The sequence below is a fragment of the Calypte anna genome, chromosome 4B (assembly GCF_003957555.1).
Source record: "Calypte anna isolate BGI_N300 chromosome 4B, bCalAnn1_v1.p, whole genome shotgun sequence".
Taxonomy (NCBI): Eukaryota; Metazoa; Chordata; class Aves; order Apodiformes; family Trochilidae; genus Calypte; species Calypte anna.
The window spans coordinates 6,859,384-6,877,537 of NC_044249.1; the positions used below are offsets into that span (position 1 = coordinate 6,859,384).

The following is an 18,154-nucleotide window of genomic DNA, read 5'->3' on the forward strand; positions in this document are numbered from 1 at the left end:
TACATTTACATGATGTCATGCACACCTGTTCTTATGCTACAGAAATGAGCACACAAAAGATGGGAGTACAAAGATGACAGGAAGCCCCTTTAAATCTCTGAAAGCAGTAAATAGAGGACCACAATGGTATCTACACTGTTAAATCCCTCAGGGCTTGCTTAGTTCTCAACCTGAAAAACTGAAGGCCTCCTCTTTTTGAAATCCTGAATGCAGTTCTGAATGGAAAAGTATTTTGATTGAAAGAAAACACAAAACCCACAGCACATCTTCACCACCACCATGTCATTGCAGGAGTTTCAGAACATAAATATAATGTAGAAAAAAGTGAAAAGACAAGCATTTATTTTAAGTAGGATTTTATACATGGCATGCATCTGAAAAGAAATTCATCACATTAACTATCACTCAAGTTTCCTGATCAAGGAATCAGACATAAATGGGAGGGTACCGTCACCTACAGGAGTATATACAGAGATAGAAAAATACACACAACAGTTAAATCTTACAGAGCAACAGAGCTGAGTGAATACTGTGCATGCTGCACTCTCCAAGTTTGGACAGCTGAAGATCCAAATTGCAAAGGCAACAGGAACACTTCAGAGATTATCGGAGTCAGAAGAAACAGCATCAGAACTCTGACACAGTGTAAAAATATAAGGCAGAAGCCACTTTCTTCTGAACTGTAGGGAAGAGCAGAGCACACCAAGACTCTCTGTCTTGCTTTTAAAAAGTAGTTCCAGCAAGGAGCTGTACATGCAAAACTTAAAATTTGCATCAACAGTGCAACAACAGAAGAATACTGAACAGTAGCTCAATCATACAAACTTAAAAAAATGTAACATGTACTTTATGCATCTCTCCTTGCAAAATATCTAGGATTTGTCAGTGCATTAGTGTTAAAGTGGCATTAAAAAAACTTCTGCTATTATAACAGATGCAGAATTATCTTGGAAATGCATAGCATCTACATTTTTATTGTCTTTGTAATTATTCAGTTGGCATAGGCACCATTCTAGTCACACCAGCATTAAGAATTCTTGGTGGAAACAGCCATTCCTATCAGTTCATACACAGCTATTCTTGACTGCTTGTCTTGATTTTGATTTCAACAAAATTTTAAAATTCAAAAATATACCCTATGAATATTAAAAGGACTATATACAACATACCTAAGACACAGGGTTAGCTGGCTGCCATATGTGTAACACACTGAAGAGAAACATTCAAGTCTGACAGATTTTTTTTTTCTTTTGAGATGAAAGGCCTTTGGGTTGGAAGCATATCAAAGACAACAGTGCAGTAGGCTGAGAATTCCTTTAGCTCAGTTCAGAACTAAGGCATTGTATGATAAAATATACATTTTATTTGGTGCAATGTTACCGTCAATTTCAGAATCCAGATCACCTCAAATGCTATAATTTGTCACTCTAGTAAAGATATGTATCCATCTTCTATCACAAACTCAAAGCTTTGTGGGGAAAAAGAAATACCAAACACTAAACCTATCTTTTCTTCTAAATTGACATCGAGGAAAAATTGCTAAGCCAAACAAACTATAATCCCCAAGAAAACAACATAGGGTAGTTCACCTTCTCCTAGTCTTTACTCACCAAAAGTTAAACATATCCTCGTGTTTTACTAAAAAGAAATATTTAAGATTTTAAACTGCTACTTCAAATTACTTTTCACATTTTAAAACTCTCCATTTTCCATTCTTTCTATGCTTGATGCCCCCTCTGATTATCTCCCAGTGTTGCCCTTCTTCTGTCATTCCTATATGGCCTCCCTCTGAAGTTTCGCTGATACTGGTACCCATCATCCCTGCCCCTGCTGGCTGCTGGTCCTTTCCAGGCTTCCTCATTTCTTTGGAACTGGTATCCTCCCCTACTGGAATAACCCCACTCAAGCCTGGGCCTTCTGCCTCCATACGTCTGGTTGTAGAACTGCTTGGATCTACCACTTCTCAGCATATCGGAAACCTCACTCTCATCTTCGGAGCTCTCTTCCCTCGTTTTCTGTGCCCTGCTTTCTGGCTGCAGGTTACCAGCACCTTTGGAATCTCTGCCTTTATCAGCCTTGTCCTTGCGACTGCTGGGAATGCTATTTCTCAGTTCATTTTTTGCTGGTTCTGCCAGCAGTGGGGAAGTGTTGGGCACTGCTGTCCGCCTCTCAGCCCCCTGTGTTTGCTGCCCAGCTGCTTTAGCAGGAGGAGCTGCAGGACCTGTTTGCTCCAGCTGAGGTGCCCTGGCTGCAGGGTCCTTCGGGGAAGAGCATTCACTGCTTCCCACAGGGAATGGCACCGTGCTGGAGCTGCTGCTGCTGCTGCTGCCATGAGGCTTCTGAAGCTGTTCTGCACAGTTTCCTACAGCAACTGGAGGGCTGCATTCTTTAGCCACATAGATGTTGGCAGAGGTGCTTGGTGTTGCCTCTTTGTCCTCGGGTGACATGACAACATTGGGTCTTGCAACTGAATTTTCAATGAAACCCTGAACTGGGTACCCATACCAAAAATGAGGAAAGAAAGGAGGTGCTATTGGAACAGCCCCCAGGAAGTGATTGTGTCCAAAGGGTGGCTGTGGGAACACATTCTTCCCTCTCAGGGATTCCTCATAGCTTGCATGGAGAGCTTGCACTGGATTCTCTGATTCTACACAGACCTGTCCTTGACCTTCTGACACCTGGGCTGTAGGTATGATCAGAGGCAGTGATGGAGATCTGCTGTTGAGCTGTGGAATTTGACCATTGGCTCTTGCCTCACTCTGAACAGCAAAGTGCATGTTTGTTCGTGCAGTTTCGTTCTCATTCTGAGTCGGTGGAGTCTCCTGGAACCAGGGGTTGTGTGGATAGACAGGAAGGGACACGTTTGGGTACATTCTACAGGCAGCTAAGTAGGCCTGGTGTAGGGGGTACAAGTAAGAATGGGGTGCCCACATGGGACAACTGTATGCCTGCAAGATGAGGGGAAAAAAAAACAAACAACTTAATTGGTCTGTTGAACATTTAGACAAGTATAATAGCACACAGGTCATTTACCACTTTGAAATAATTAATTACAGGAAATGGAAAGCTAATTTTATTTACCCTCATTGCCCTCAAGTCTAAATGTCTAGGACTCCACAATGATGTTCTCATTTTTTGTTTTCCTTCTACAGTTGCAATGGGCAACAGTTATGACCAGTAAGAGAACCTGGTTAACAATTTCTATGTAATTCTATGTAATTACTTTGAACACATGATGCTATTTAGTCAAGCTTCAGCCCTGCAGTTGAAGACACACATTTCAAAGTAATTTTCCAGAATCACAATTACTAATCAGCCCTTTTCCCTGCTGCCTCACTTTTCAAAATTCTAAAGGGTAACAATCAAAAGAAGTCATACCACAAACCCATTTTCACTTGGAGAGAAAATAATTATCATTTCCCCAAGGACAATTTGTTAAGATTGAATTCCTTATGTACACACAAACCCCACAGATCAGCTTTCTTAAAAGCCCACTCATAAAGTAGGGGGATAGGTGTTATTAAAATACACAGCACACATTCCAGCTACTGGTGGGAGTCACACAATGAACACCACTATCAGCAGCAACTTTTTCTGTGCTGTTAGTGAGCACGAGCCATGTTTCACAGCACTCAAGCCCTCTACACCTCAGGTGGTAACCCCCCCTTCCCTTCCTTGCTTCACGTTGGCCCAGCAGCACACACAGTGCCTTATGGTTACATTGCTCAGAACTCATAAGCAGACTCTGTACAGTGGTGCACAGCAACTGACCCAACATAGAATCACAGAATTGGCTGGGTTGGAAGGGACCTCAGAGATCATCAAGTCCAACCCTTGATCCACTCCCACTGCAGTTCCCAGCCCATGGCACTCAGTGCCACATCCAGGCTCTTTTGAAATATCTCCAGACACGGCGAATCCACTACTTCCCTGGGCAGCCCATTCCAATGCCTGATCACCCTCTCTGTAAAGAAATTCTTTCTAATCTCCAACCTAAACCTCCCCTGGCACAACTTGAGACCCTGCCCTCTTGTCTTGCTGAGAGTTGCCTGGGAAAAGAGCCCAACCCCCCCCTGGCTCCAACCTCCTTTCAGGGAGTTGTAGAGAGTGATGAGGTCTCCCCTGAGCCTCCTCTTCTCCAGCCTCAACACCCCCAGCTCCCTCAGCCTCTCCTCACAGGGTCTGTGCTTGAGTCCCTTTCACCAGCCTGGATGCCCTCCTTTGGACCCACTCAACACTGTAACAGCAACACTGTACTATGTTTTTATAACACAATGTGCCAAATATGTGTATTTCAGGTCACACAGGACACCAGGCAAGGCTGCTGGAGGCACAAGGCTGACTAAGAAAACACTGGAGCTGGTAGAGAGATGGCAGTGCCCAAAATCTGTCAACCTTAACTGTGCCATCTGTGGAAAGAGTTCCCAGATCAAAGCATCCTGAGAAGCCTACACAGCCCTCCTCTGATGGAAACTGGTCAGTTCACTCTGAACAAGCAGTGGGAAGGGTGTGGATAACAGTAGCAGGGTCTGGGACCAAAGCAGTGGGCTAGTGGGTATTGCAGGAAGTAGTCCCCAGGTCTACCGTACTACAATGGTCACCGACTGAAGAAAACAACTATAGCACGTGGAACTTTGGCCAGTAGATGGTGCTGGAGCGGGAAAATGGCAGAGTGTATCCTAAAATACTACCAAGTACCAACAAGGAGTGTCACAAATCTCTGTAGGCTTAGGAAACAAATGCTCTTTAAATATATTGCAGTGACACTTGCCAATGACTTACACATTTTCTGTTAAGCAAAGAGGCTTGTGTTAGGTACACAGTCATCAAATCAGAATTCACTTTGTAAGCTGTGCTGAACATTCCCTCTTTCCATGCATAAACACCACAGAAAATCATTACTTATGGCCAAAGTCACGTGGATTAAGTCTGAGAGCTCTCAGCACCTTTTACAAAAGGTCTTCTCAGACAGAAAGTTAGAGAAGGTAAAAAAAGGAACATTTTTATGTGCAGAAGAAAGAAGCTAAGCAAACAACTAGTCCTTATCAAAAATAGAAGAACTGTTGCCTTTTTTGGATGAGCCTCCTCCCCAACCACACACAGATTTGCACCACATAAACACATCAACCACTATTATAATTACTTAGAAAGTTGCAAGTAAACGACTCGTCCTTAACCTGAGCAGAATGGACAGACACACAAGTTACTTAAGGGACTGTCCCCTGGGAAAAACATACTAAGTATTTGTTCTGCAGTGGCTTTGCCAGTAGAGTCAAAAGGCCTTTTCCCCTGCTATACCCTGCTTCCTAAAGAACACAGACTCAGACTCACAAGGCTTTACCTGTGAACCTGTACAGCATCATCTGTTGACTGTTCCAGTCACATCTGGAAACAGAGTTCTCACTATCACTGCTGGAGATAAGATTTACTACTGTTGACTTGCACTGCAGTGTGGACAACTGTTGGGATCCCAGTTAACAGAAAACAAGTATTTAAAATTTAAAGATGAATTTGAAGTGTACAGCTGCAGCAAACAAGCTTCCTCACTCTAAGTGCTACCAAATACAAGCAAATTCTATGGTGTAACAAACAAAAACATAAGATTGAAGAGTTACCTTCACACCAAGGTTGAAGAAAAATCTAAGAATACTCTTATCTGGGGAAAAAAAACAGAAAAAGATCTATGAACACCTAAAATACTATACTTAATCTGATCCAAAAATTAGTGCCTGCATAATGTTCCATTTCAGCAGAGAAACACCAGTATTCAGCTGCTGCTTATATGTCTTGGGTTCATTTGGGTGGGGGTTTTTGCTACAGTAAGATATGTAGAACTGTGTTTAAATTTCAGTTTTAATAGTTTGTGGAACTGAAGTTCTAGCTTTTAAAGTAACAGTTCAGTAAATAAAAACTACTTTGCAGTCAGACGTGATACTTTATCAGCATATTCCATATTTTTAGAATACCAAACCCTCTATTTTCCCAGACCAGTAAGGAAATGCTCAACAACTTCCAAGTTTTGGTTTACAAGAGAAAACTGTCTAATGTAAAAGGAAACAGTTCTCCAAAGAAAATCCAAAACCTCAGATTATGGTGGGTCAAGCAAAGAACCACAAATTGATCTGATCAGATTTCCAGGTGTAACCACTTAAAATAATGGCAACATTAGCAACACAATCTAAAGAGCTGCAACTATGTATTCAGTGCTCCCTCCCACACCTTAAATCATGCAATTACAACAGTTGGATCTTATGACACAGACAAACAACAGGACCAAAGAGGTTGCCTCTATCTACATTTCAAGAAAAGAAAACCTATTAGGAAAACCAGTAAAAAAAATCCTGACCGTGTGGTAGCTTCTCACCTTTAGGTAAATCTTCCCCAGTATTGCACAGGGAGTAAGAGGGTGCAATGGCTCTTTCTCCCTTTTCACTAAAAGGGAATCCAGGGTACAGTGGATCCTGATAAGGATTCAGAGTCTGAGGCAAAGGCATTAAGGGCTGGTTAACTGCTTGTAGTGACACAGGAACTCCAGCAACTGGAGCAGATGTTACCTGAGCCTGTGACACAATAGAGTCAGGTCCTGTTGCTGGGGCTGCCATCAGTGAAGAAGCTGGTATTTGTGCTGAAATACCTAAGGGAAAAAAACAGCTCTCTCAACTCTGTCCAATCACAGAAGAAAGTGACAGTGGGAAAGAAAGTTTCACCCAACTGAAGGAAAGAATAAAATAGAAGCCATAGGAGGAAATTACTGACTCGGGAACTTGAAAACAGAAAGATTTGGCTAAATGCAGAAAACAGTTTTCAGGAAGGGTGAAACAGTTAAGCTTTCTCAAAATGGCTAAACCCTTCCCATATTTATTTTTCAAATTCTGAGTACCAGAAGAAAATAGAGCAAAAAAACAGGGAAGAGGAGACTGAAACCTATATATGAATCTCTGCAGCTCTCATTCTGCCTAGTCATGTGCAGCCAATTCTGAATCTGACCTCAGATTAACTGGGCTACACATCTTCTGCCACAGATGCAGACAAGTATGACAGGCCTGTAACTGTATCATGTGAGCACATTATGCTGATTTGAAAGCTGTACAGATACACAACAGCAGGAGAGAAAATCCAGCATCTGATGTAATGAGCAGTACTGAATGTAAGCTAATTCCACACATCAGAAGATTTGCACAGCCCATAAAAACCTTTATATTGGCTTTGCAGCTCAGGCCCAAATGGATCTCCTTTGTTTCAGACCCAAGCTGAGTCCTTAGTGAATCAAAGGGCTTCAACACATACCAAGTTTCAACTTGCTGACATTTTCTACCTTAAGCAGATCCTCAGAATAATCCCCCTCAAAACTCGGTGCTATTTCTCAGGAGAAAAATGAAAAGTTGAGCATGCATCCCTCTTCCACCTTCAGGCAGGGGTGAATTATACTTATGAGCAATCATCTCTCATGAACATTCAGTAGTGAGAAACCATATTCCTATAAATTACTGCCTTCAGAATGTGAAGTTATTAGAAACAATTTCTCCTGAAGGCATCTACAATTTAGCAAGACAGCTGAAGTATTTTTCAGAGTTAGTAACTGTTTCTGATTTATGTTAATATTTCTTCAAACCTGCTGGTCCATAGGTTGCTGGCTCACTTGGCCAAGCTGGCACAATGGCTGGTACAGAAGGCACTGTTGGAGGTAAATGCACCTCAGAAAAAACTGGTGAGGGTGTTGGAGTTACACTTGGTAAGCATTCTGTCACGGTCTATGAAAACAAAGAGATCATGTTAAATAATTCTGAAACACCATTGCTGGTGTCCCTAATATGTCTGACTTCTACCAAAAAGGGCTTGAGGACTCAGTATTATCCAGACTACCACCACCATAGCAAAATATGAACTAGTGGACTTATCAGGCTGTATACATGAAGAGAATGGGAGATACATTACACCCCTGTGAGAGGCACTGCACTGAGAACTGCACCCAGAACATGCCTGTACCACAGCCAGCCAGTGTTATAACCACCTCCAGAAACATTAAATTTAGTCTCTCCCATCCAAAAAGAGAAGCCACCCCCAAAAACGATTACCAATAACCTTAGAGAAATCTGGAAAACCAAAGGTAAAGAATTTAAAGTGAAAAGCATGGTTATCTTAGCAGAAAGATTTGAGATAACCCCTCTCTCAGAAGAGACAGTATTTACTTTTGCTTTTCTATCAAGAGTTGTTCTTTCATATTCTTTAAACTGGACAAAACAGATTCCTAACTGTAAAAATGGAATTTTAGCATAATTGCTATTAACTAAAAGCCAGTATTATAATACATACGTGGCTGTGATGAAGCTCCCCTTTGTCTGAAGTCTCCTGACTGGAAAACTTTGAAATCAAACAAGCATTCCTTACTTGCTCAGCAAGAATTGAAGAATCTGTTTTTACTTGCTCCAAAGGAGATGAAACTTTTGGGTAGCTCTCATCTTGACTGTTCTTCTAAAGCAAAGTTAAAACAACAGACAAAGCTATTCTAGCAGTAGGATTTACTTTTCAATGAAGCATTCAAACACATCAAACCATACTACATACAAAGTGGGGTGAGCACCCAGTGACTATTACACTGATGTAACATTCTGCTTGTTCAAAGGACAGCAAAGGTTAAAAGCCAGCAAGAGGCCACAAATCTTCATAGAACTTCAGAGACCATAGTAGTCTCAGCACAGTAGCTGTTAGTGAACATCAAATCTTCAGTGGTCTCATTATACTGAAAGTACAAACTGTACTGAGCAATTACAAACCCAAATTGCTGAGTGCTCTGGATAGCCCAGGTTTTCTTGCACAGAAAGACTGTAAATATGGCTTAGAGGGAAAAGGAAAGCTGACAGCAATACAGGCCTCCAACTTGAGAAATATTTCACCAAAAGCAGTAAAGCAGCAGCAGCACTCACAGCTCTAAAGGCAGCTATTGCTCTGTTAATCATGTATCAGAAAAACAATCACATTAAAAAAAAAATTTGGTCTTTATGATTACCTCAGATGAATTTGGCTCAAGCTTCTGACTTAAGTGGATCTGCCTGGAATTTGACTCTGTAACACCAAGACATGATAACCCAGTAAATGAACCATGACACCATGGATGGCTATCACAACTTAAGCCAGTTAAAGTTTGTCTTTGCAAAGTTAAACCTTCAAAACAAAACCTACCTCAGCACATATTACTTAAGGAAACTTAAAACATCAATTTTTATCAACAATCAAAGCATCCTAAAATAAGTAGGGCAGTAACAAAACAGCTACTTCAACCTGGGTTTTTAAAGCTCTACCAGAGTTCTTTACTGATGTTTAACAATTTCAGCAATGCTTAAGGGAAGCAGAAAATAAAATCAGGTTTTCTTTAAACACATATCGTTCATTCTAAATCCCTCCTAGTGAAAAAGAATTGTTTGTATTTTGATTAAAGTCAAAATACTGTGATCTGCATTTCCAGATTCAAGTGTTAAAATAACAGAAGCTTAGAGTCTTGTCTACTTGTCTACTTTTGACAGTGTAAGCCAGATCAATTTATAAGTCTTCAGTGGTTCCAAAGATCTTGCAAGGTTTCAGACCAATGCACAATGTTTAATTTCTTGAGCACCAGCAAGCACTTTGTGGGGGAGGTGTTGAAACCATCCATGGCATAATCTTTCTATATTAACATCTGGACAAGTTCTTCACATTCTAGCTTGTGTTCAAATCTGGGTACCACTGCTTCCCAATCAAAACCATCTCCTGAAGTTTAATAGTAGCCACTAACCAGATAAGACTTTTTTAAAGCTCAGTGTATGCACCATCACAATAACACACAGTGAATTAAAACAATACCAATTATGAGAAATACTAGGAAGGAAGTACAGTTTATTCCTATTTTTAAACTAGTGTCAGAAGAGGCAAGGTGATTCAGAGCATCACAAACACCAGAAAGCTGGTACATGCCATGCAGCTCAAAATCTATGACACTGTGGCAAAGAACTTTCTCTGTATCAGCATTCTTTATGGCATTGCTGATGAAACAAGTTTTTTAAAAGTGTTCAGATGTTTAGAGAAAGAAAAATAGGTAACATCAGTCCTGAGACCCTTCAAAAAGGCATTACATGTTGTAGAGGGACTGAGGAGCACAAGTACCATAAATACTCAACAGCAATGCCTCCTCTGTTGCCAGAGAAAAAGGAACAAACAAAAAAATTTTAAAAATTGAAGGAAGGAACAGCTTCTAATAGTCTGAATTTTATTTGGTCAGAAGAAAATAAAAGATGGGAGAGGGCAGGACCAAATCTGGTGTTCAGTTACGAAGTAGCTGACAGGAAAATAAAAGAAAATAAGCCCTATCAATTGCATTTAACAAAGATTTACTAATGGCCTGTTGACAGCTACAGCCTTCAACCATTACTGCTACCTTTTACTTTCCTCACAGAAGAGTCAGTGAAGGGAAGCTAAAGATTGTTACAGCAGACTGGGTGGGAAGAAAACCCAAAGAAATTTTCACCCTGTGACAGCTCTTTCTACTGTCGGGGTGGGGGGGGAGGGAGAGAGGGGGTGTTGTTCACCTCTTTGGTACTTAATATTCTCCTTTCTTTCTCTACCATTTAATACTAATGCTTAACTTTGCCACATTGAATAATTTTACCTGCTTTTGTCTTAACTGACTCCAGGAAGCACTCTTAATGCTCCTCCCATTGGTACTTTCTGCCATGCTCACTAAAAATTTCAACACAATCTAGCTCAGAATAGCTCTGATTTCTCTCATTCCTCTTCCCATCTACTACCAAAATCACAGCAAAGGGCTTGCTATCAGCCACAGTCACAAAGCAGGAACTTTTCTTTTCTAATTACACCTTTGCTACCTTGAGCCTCACTTAGTTTTGGCACTGTTACTTATGATAATTTTCCCCTCATGTCAGAACAGATGCCCCATCTTGAGTAAATTCTGAATCCAGTAATAAAAACAAGTAAACAACAACAAAAAAGGCTTGATCTAAAAACATTTACCTTTATCCTTCTGCTCTTCCACCTCTGATGTCCACTTGTTCTTTCTTCTGTCATTATTTAAGAACTTTTTCTGGTCTGAATTATCCACAGTCTGTGTTGCAGCCTGACAGACTGACTGATTCTGAAGTTTACAAAAGCAGAAACATGGATGTTTATAAGAAGTTCAATGACACTCTGCCATCATCCTGTAAGATACCATTAAGCCTTCATGTCTCTGACAGGAAGAAGGGGGGAGGAAGCAGTCCTGATCAGTACAATTCAGATTCATCCACTCTTCCAATTCATTGCTAAATTTTGCAAAGTATCTTTCAAAAGCATTCATTAGTTGACGTGAATATGACAAAGAAAAACTGCTTCACTCAGACAATGTGTGCTTAAAATCACATCCTGCTTCCTCAGGCGAGTGAATAGAGCACACAGGTACCCAAACCTCTGCCCATCAGGCTTCAGTCTTCACCTGCTCTTTGCAGCCTGGACAAGCTGCACGTTTCTTCTCAATTACACCACCATAAGTAATAAGTAATTCAAGGACTGAGAGATACTGCACTGGAACTCACTTCCACAAAACAAGAGATTTAAGGCCAATCTTTCACCTATACTCACTCTTCCCAGCCTGGTTTGCTTCTGTTTGCCTTGGATTTAAACCCAAAAAACCTCACATCTCTAGAATTTCGATGTGACCTAGACAGCAGCTCTTGACACACAGGATCTGCTCGATCCCTGATGTACTGAGACTCCAATCCACTTTAAAAATTGCATTAGTAGAAAAATCTCTCAATCTCCAAAGGCTCAGACATAGGCAAGTCCACTGAAGCCAGCTCAGCTCCACAAAAGAGCAAGTGAGAGAAAGAATTTGCATTACTTATGACACCAGACATCTTGCATCACTAAAGTCTCAAGCTAAAAAGAAAAGTCACTTATAAATAAAAGAGGTGGTATGTGAATCAAATCAGAAACAATCACCTAGTCACTTGTATTAATTCAAGCACCACAGTGTCATTCTACTGAGCTGTTTCACAGCAAAATTAAACTTCAGAGCAATTTCTGTTCTCACAAAGAAGAGGAGATAAAAGATAAAGACAACATATGAGTAACTGTAGGGGTATGCAAAGCCTTCCAAAAAGAGGAGGAACGTGAAGAAAGAAGCCCATGGCTTCTGAAGCTCACAATTTCACCCTATTTGCATGCTCAAAGAACTGTGCATGATGGACATAAATTATTCCAAGGAGAAATGACTATGAAGGCATCTTGTCTTGAATATATAAAGTAATGTAGATTCATGTCTTTCCATAGAGAAAGTCCATGTGAAGAAGATATCCTTAACTTCGAATTGTATTGCCTTGCCCAGACAACGAACTGACAATTGCTAATTAAAGATTCACAGACCAGTATGAAAAATGCACCATTAATTACAACAAAAAACCTACATTGGAAAGAGCAGGAAAAGCCTGCTCATCCCTCTGCTGGATCTCATACAGTGAACGAGACTCCTCTATGGCCTGCTTCTCCCAGCGTTCCTCTGGAGACAAACCAAAGTAGTTACAATCTCTGCTGCCATGGTTCACATCCTCAGTCCTCTCCCTCTCTGGTTTTCTGTGAGGGAAAAGAAACAGGACAACTTTGACAAAGAAATTCAGTTATCACCAGTATCAAATGCAATATAAACTCATGATTCAGAAGGAAGAAAGAACATAATTACATAGCACTATTTCCATGATTATAGATCAGATCCCTTCCTGCCCATTGCAAGATACCCACACACAGAAAATTTAAGGAAGGGAAAGAACTAATTTTGTCTGTGATTTATTCAGCTCAACACAATTTTGCTAAACTTTCTAACAAATGGTAGCAGACCATAAACAACAGTTGAAAATACCATCTCTACACCAGGTGATCTACACTGTTTCTGTGCCAGCTGAGAACTGACCACCCCTCCACCAGGTGTGAGCTTGCAAGAGAAAGCTGGGGACAATTGCTTTGGTAAATACAACAAAAGGGAAAATGCATTATGATTTTCAATATTTGAAGCATAACTACACAAAATTAACATCACTGTTTCAGCTTTCTGAATTAGTTAACCAAACTTTTGAGGATACTCATGTATTTAGGTTAAAGAGGTAAGAAAAAATGTCCTAAAGTGTTGCATGTGGCAGACTCCAAAGAAACCCCTCCTATTCCACAAGGAGTTAGAATAAAGAAAGTGACAGAATATACAGACTTTAAAGAATTTCAGGATTTAGCCAAGTATGGAATAGTCTTCTAGTCAGGACAGCAGAGTGGCAATGATGAAAACAGACTCTGATGCGGCAGCACAATAAATTAAAAAAATCACCCCAAATGATCAGCAATAATATGATGCAGTCCTCTATGACAGGTTCTGCAGAAGCTGAGGGAAGATAGTGGTCACGCCCAAGAAGCTCTACATGCAACACTACCTCAACCAGCAAACCAGAGACCCCCAACCACAAAAAAAAAACAAACCACAAAAAAATCCACAAGCAAAAAAAGACAGGAAAAAAAAACCAAGCAAATAAAGCAAAACAAAAAAACAGCCCAAAAAACCCAACCCCCACCATCCTTAAGGACTTGGAACACTTCAGAAATAAATGGCAACACATTTCAAAGGGGCACGTTGGAAGCATCTGAAGCATTTATCTGGGCTCCAAGAAACTCAGCTAGAGTTCAAGATAAATAAGATGTTATTTGCAGTTTTACCTTACAGTTTGGGAAGGACTCCTGCCTGGAGTTTTTTGCTCAGCTGAGGTCTGATGAGGTTGGGGTGCAGAACACAAGAACTGATGCTGCCTGGTGCCCACAGTATGCTGAAGTCGAGGAGGTAGCGCTGACTGGGGTTTTATTGACTTGCTCTGATTCTTGGGCCCTCTGCAGTCTGCATCTGCAATGAAAATGTAAAAAGATGTATCTTTAAATCATTTTTTTTAAAGCTCTTTGGGACAAAACATCTGACAATGAAGATTCTGCCACACAAAGACAGGTACAATCCTACCGGGCTGAGCATTCTGCCCCCATGTAGAGAAAAACTTTTTGATCTTCTTCCCTGGCACAGTGTTCCAGCCCTCCATAGGAGAGGCCTGTGGAAGAGGTTTAAGGCTCTTCAGTGAGACAGCATGCCTACAAAACAAGGAATCATGGAGGGAAAATTATCTTAAAGACCAGACTGGAGCATGCACACATTAATACCACGTGTTTACTAAGACTGGCAGATCTTGCCCTTTTTTAGAACATTGCACTCAAAGTCCTCCTTATGATTACACTCAAGCAATATGCAAAAGAAGATGTAAACTTAGCCAGTGTAGAAGAAAACGTAAATTTAGCTAGTAAAGAACCATCAGCCATTTGTTAAGTGAGTATTTCAATGCCTTTGGGGCAGACAGAAAAGGCAAATAATCAGAAAAAGCAATATACAACAGATGAACTGATCACAAACACTGCAATAGATGTCAGCTCTGCAATACATTATTTTCTTTAGCATATTGTTTTAACAACGTTGTGGCAGTACTGCTTCAATTGAATAAACAGATACATTCCAGGGGCTGAAATTAACTCTGAAGTAATGCTGCCATTACCAAGGCTCAGCTTGGCATTCTTTTCCAAATGAGATTAAACACTTACTTTGCTCCAAGCTCTTCTACAAATACTACAACTGGCCCATTCTCTGAACAAACTTCTTGAATATGGGCATTATAAAATTTCCCATTATGGTCTAAGCGCACCTATAGAAGAGTAAGAAAAATGTGCATCAGCTTCAAAGAAGACAATGAGAAGGTATTAACACTATTTAAAGTATCAGCAACATTAAAAACAGAACTTCTCCCCTGGGTAACATAAGACTTAAGAAATAAAAACCACATAATTCAGTAAATGTATCAAAACCAAATCTTCAAGCCATATCACTTCTTCAAAAAGAAATAAAAATACTAAAGAAAAAACCATCAACAACAAAAAAACCTGCACGAACAGAAGCCTGGTCACTATTTAGTGGAACACAGCTTTTAAAACTACACAAGAAAGTTAACAGTAATCAGTAGATCAAAACTTTTAAGCTTTACTGAAAAAAATTTCTCTTATAATAAACCCCAAAGCCTTTCCTTGTTAAAATCCATGCAAACAAAACTCATTTCTAACACTTTGGTGACATTTAGTTTAACTAAGACACTCTGAACACCAATTATTTCTGCATTTATTCAGAAAGTTTTTTAAAACAACTAAAGAAGGTGTGCACACATGATCACAGTTGTTATTTGTCTGACATTCCATGTTCTTAAAATTCTTCTATTACATATAATATAAATTTCATAATGTTCTGCTACAACATTTGTCTTTCCAGTTACATTAATCTGGTAAACTCCACTTTTCACTATTTATTTCCTTTTCCCTTTCCATGTTTTTCATCCCATATATTTACTGCCTTGCCACGCACATACAAAACTTGGCACAAATAATATGTTAACTACCAGAGGTTTTTCTACTATCTGTATCCTTGAGTAACTACTACACAACACAGCCTCAGGGTCTTAAATGTAAATTTTAAGCCTGTACTATTAAGCAATCATCAGCTCCACATTAGGTTTTGGTTTTTGCTTTGTGTCGAGTTTTGGAGGTTTGCAGGTATTGGGTTTGTTGGATTTTGAAAAAAAAATTAGAGATGTGTTTTCCATTTAAAGTAACAACTTAAAGAGCCTCTCTTTTTCATGATAAACCTAACTGAATATTGTCACATTAATATTAATAATTTAAACAAACAGTCAAGTCGTCTGGAAAGGACCATATTTAACCAAGCACCACCAGTTTAGTTAACACAACTAAGGAGATTTTAAAACATGAGTACTACAGGATTTAATAGCAAATCTTACTTTTCGAGGCAGAAATACACACCACAAATTATATAGAATTTAAAGAGCAAATGTGTAACTTTTTGTAATTTGAACACTTCAAGAGGAAGAACTGCCCAAAACTTCAGCTCTCTAGGATCTGCACCAATCAAGGAAAAGCTGTATTCCATTACTTGAAAGCAATGAGATTTACAATTCACAAACAGTGGTCATTATCTCCAGAGTTAATCATAAATACATGAAACCATGATGCTCAATTTTGGTCTCTCCAAAGAAAAACTTGTAGGACAGAAAACACTAAAATTTCTTTCTTTGTGCAACTCTAAGCACACAAAAACCTCATCATGCAGCAGTATGATGAGAAAGCAAGTGCAGCCATCAGCAAAAGATGCTATGGAGAAACAGACCCACCTCACACTTTTGCACATCACAGGAATTGCTACTGAGCTTAAGGATCCCATCAAGAGAAGAGCAGAGTTCAGCCTGAACCAAGTAAAATGCCCTAAATGCAGCTACTTCTCACACACAGCCAGCACTCCACCACCACTCCAGGCAAGGACACACCACGGAGGCCAGACTGCTCAAACCTGTTTGCATACTTAACCTGGGGGTTTATGGACATCTTATTAAATAGACTCCTGAAGTTAACCTTATGACTTTCTAATGCAATTAAGTTGCACTGATCAGGTGTTCTATTTTTCTACACAAATGCTTTAAGTCATCAACACTGCCAACACTTAATGAGCATATGCACAGTTGAATGCATAAGCAAATCATAGTGAAAAAATAGCAGTTATACATCAAAACAATTAACAAAGGGGGAAAATTGGCATCTTGAGCAAAATGTTAGTCTCTACAAACTGTAATTCAACAGTACTTACTTTACATTTATCTCCAACTGAGTATTGCATACCAGCAGCAATAGAAAAATCTTGTTTTTGCTGATCTGTAAAGACATGAGCAGTAATACACTGTTAGTTTAAATACACCAAGAGTTACTTTCCTGGAACAGTACAAATGCAAACTAGAAGCTCAGACCCTAAATCTGCACTGACTCATGTGATGAAGACCACTGCTTAAGCCCAGACTGTCATTTCCATGCATCACTGATGCATGAACAGGGTTCGTTTTATACATCAGCTTGCAAAAGCTGCAGCTTCTAAGTATTTGGCTACTTACCCCATTTGGATTGGAGCCAAACTTCATATTCCACATTTCTGTAAACTGATGGGTTGAGCGACTTAAGAACTTTTTTAGGTAAGACCAACAAGGTAGGATTCCCATTACTCTTAAGGTGCTGTATAAAACAGAATAAAGTGCTTAACAGTAAACTGCATAAAGATGTACAGTTTGCCATTTTTCAGTCAGTTCTCAACTGAAATACAAAGAAGCTGAAAATACATAAAGCATAAAGAGCTTTGAAAAAAAATAGTTCAGTGGTGCTCTTTTAACAATACCAGAACTAAAAATTCAGCAGTATTAAAAAGGACACAATCAACCTTTTGGCACATCAGAAGCAAACATTACTTTTCAAAGAAATGAGCAGTTCTTAAGCTATTGTATGTTAGAAAAAATAGAAATTCAAGATTCTTTCACAAATGTGAAACAGCAAAAAATAACAGAGTACAAGTTATTAGGAAGAAAATAAATCTTAACATATAAATACCTTGTTGCCAGAAAGAGACTTCAATCCATTCATGTCACTAACTGTTGCAGCTTTACTTCTGCAAAAATACAAAAGTGTGCTGTGGTAATACAGTATTAGCAAGGCCTGAAAATCAGGCAAGAAACATCTTGGAAATGGATAAAAATCCTGGAACAACCACTTTATGCATACTTTTCCACAATAAAAATACCACAGAACACCTTCATCTCTTAGAATGAAAAAGAAGTCTAAACGAAGAACTACATTTCTATGTCTTATAAAGCTAAAAATAACTTTGTTTGCTTCTAAATACAAGTTTTAGGTTGTCTATTTATGTGCAATGACTTGGCCATCACTTAAGGAAAAAAAGAGGGGGAAAAAAAGGGGAAAAAAATCCTCTAAAATTTTTGCAGCTATGCAAGCAAAATGTAGGAAATGCACATATTAAAAATAATTAAAAAAAAAACTCAAAATGGAAAAAAACCTCCTTTTAATTAACTGGCATCAGACAATACTTTACTTTTATTTTCTACACTTGACAGAACTGAAAAATTACTTTCCACAGAGAAAAAAGTATTTTTTCCCTACAGCAGCTGTGGGCAACCATAAGCATTAACATTTCCCAAAACCAAATGAAACTATTACATTTAATAAC

The 18,154-nt window shown here is 39.4% G+C and overlaps 1 protein-coding gene across 4 annotated transcripts in view; it reads right to left on the minus strand.

Annotated features, from left to right (window-relative positions):
- Positions 1 to 325: 325 nt before the first annotated feature.
- Positions 326 to 18,154, minus strand: part of OTUD4 (OTU deubiquitinase 4) — a 33,497-nt gene continuing 15,668 nt past the window's right edge. For 2 of the 4 annotated variants that reach the window (XM_030450895.1, XM_030450896.1), the window contains 14 exons: positions 17,521 to 17,578; positions 17,034 to 17,151; positions 16,736 to 16,800; positions 14,635 to 14,735; positions 14,009 to 14,133; positions 13,717 to 13,897; positions 12,429 to 12,594; positions 11,002 to 11,122; positions 9,008 to 9,063; positions 8,314 to 8,472; positions 7,613 to 7,751; positions 6,365 to 6,634; positions 5,616 to 5,656; positions 326 to 2,948 (listed from right to left, as the gene is read on the minus strand). In XM_030450895.1, the coding sequence (XP_030306755.1) occupies positions 1,719 to 2,948; positions 5,616 to 5,656; positions 6,365 to 6,634; positions 7,613 to 7,751; positions 8,314 to 8,472; positions 9,008 to 9,063; positions 11,002 to 11,122; positions 12,429 to 12,594; positions 13,717 to 13,897; positions 14,009 to 14,133; positions 14,635 to 14,735; positions 16,736 to 16,800; positions 17,034 to 17,151; positions 17,521 to 17,578 (2,830 nt within the window). In that variant the 3' untranslated portion in view covers positions 326 to 1,718. The remainder of the gene's footprint in view (positions 2,949 to 5,615; positions 5,657 to 6,364; positions 6,635 to 7,612; positions 7,752 to 8,313; positions 8,473 to 9,007; positions 9,064 to 11,001; positions 11,123 to 12,428; positions 12,595 to 13,716; positions 13,898 to 14,008; positions 14,134 to 14,634; positions 14,736 to 16,735; positions 16,801 to 17,033; positions 17,152 to 17,520; positions 17,579 to 18,154) is intronic. The other 2 variants (XM_030450898.1, XM_030450897.1) reach the window with 2 other exon arrangements.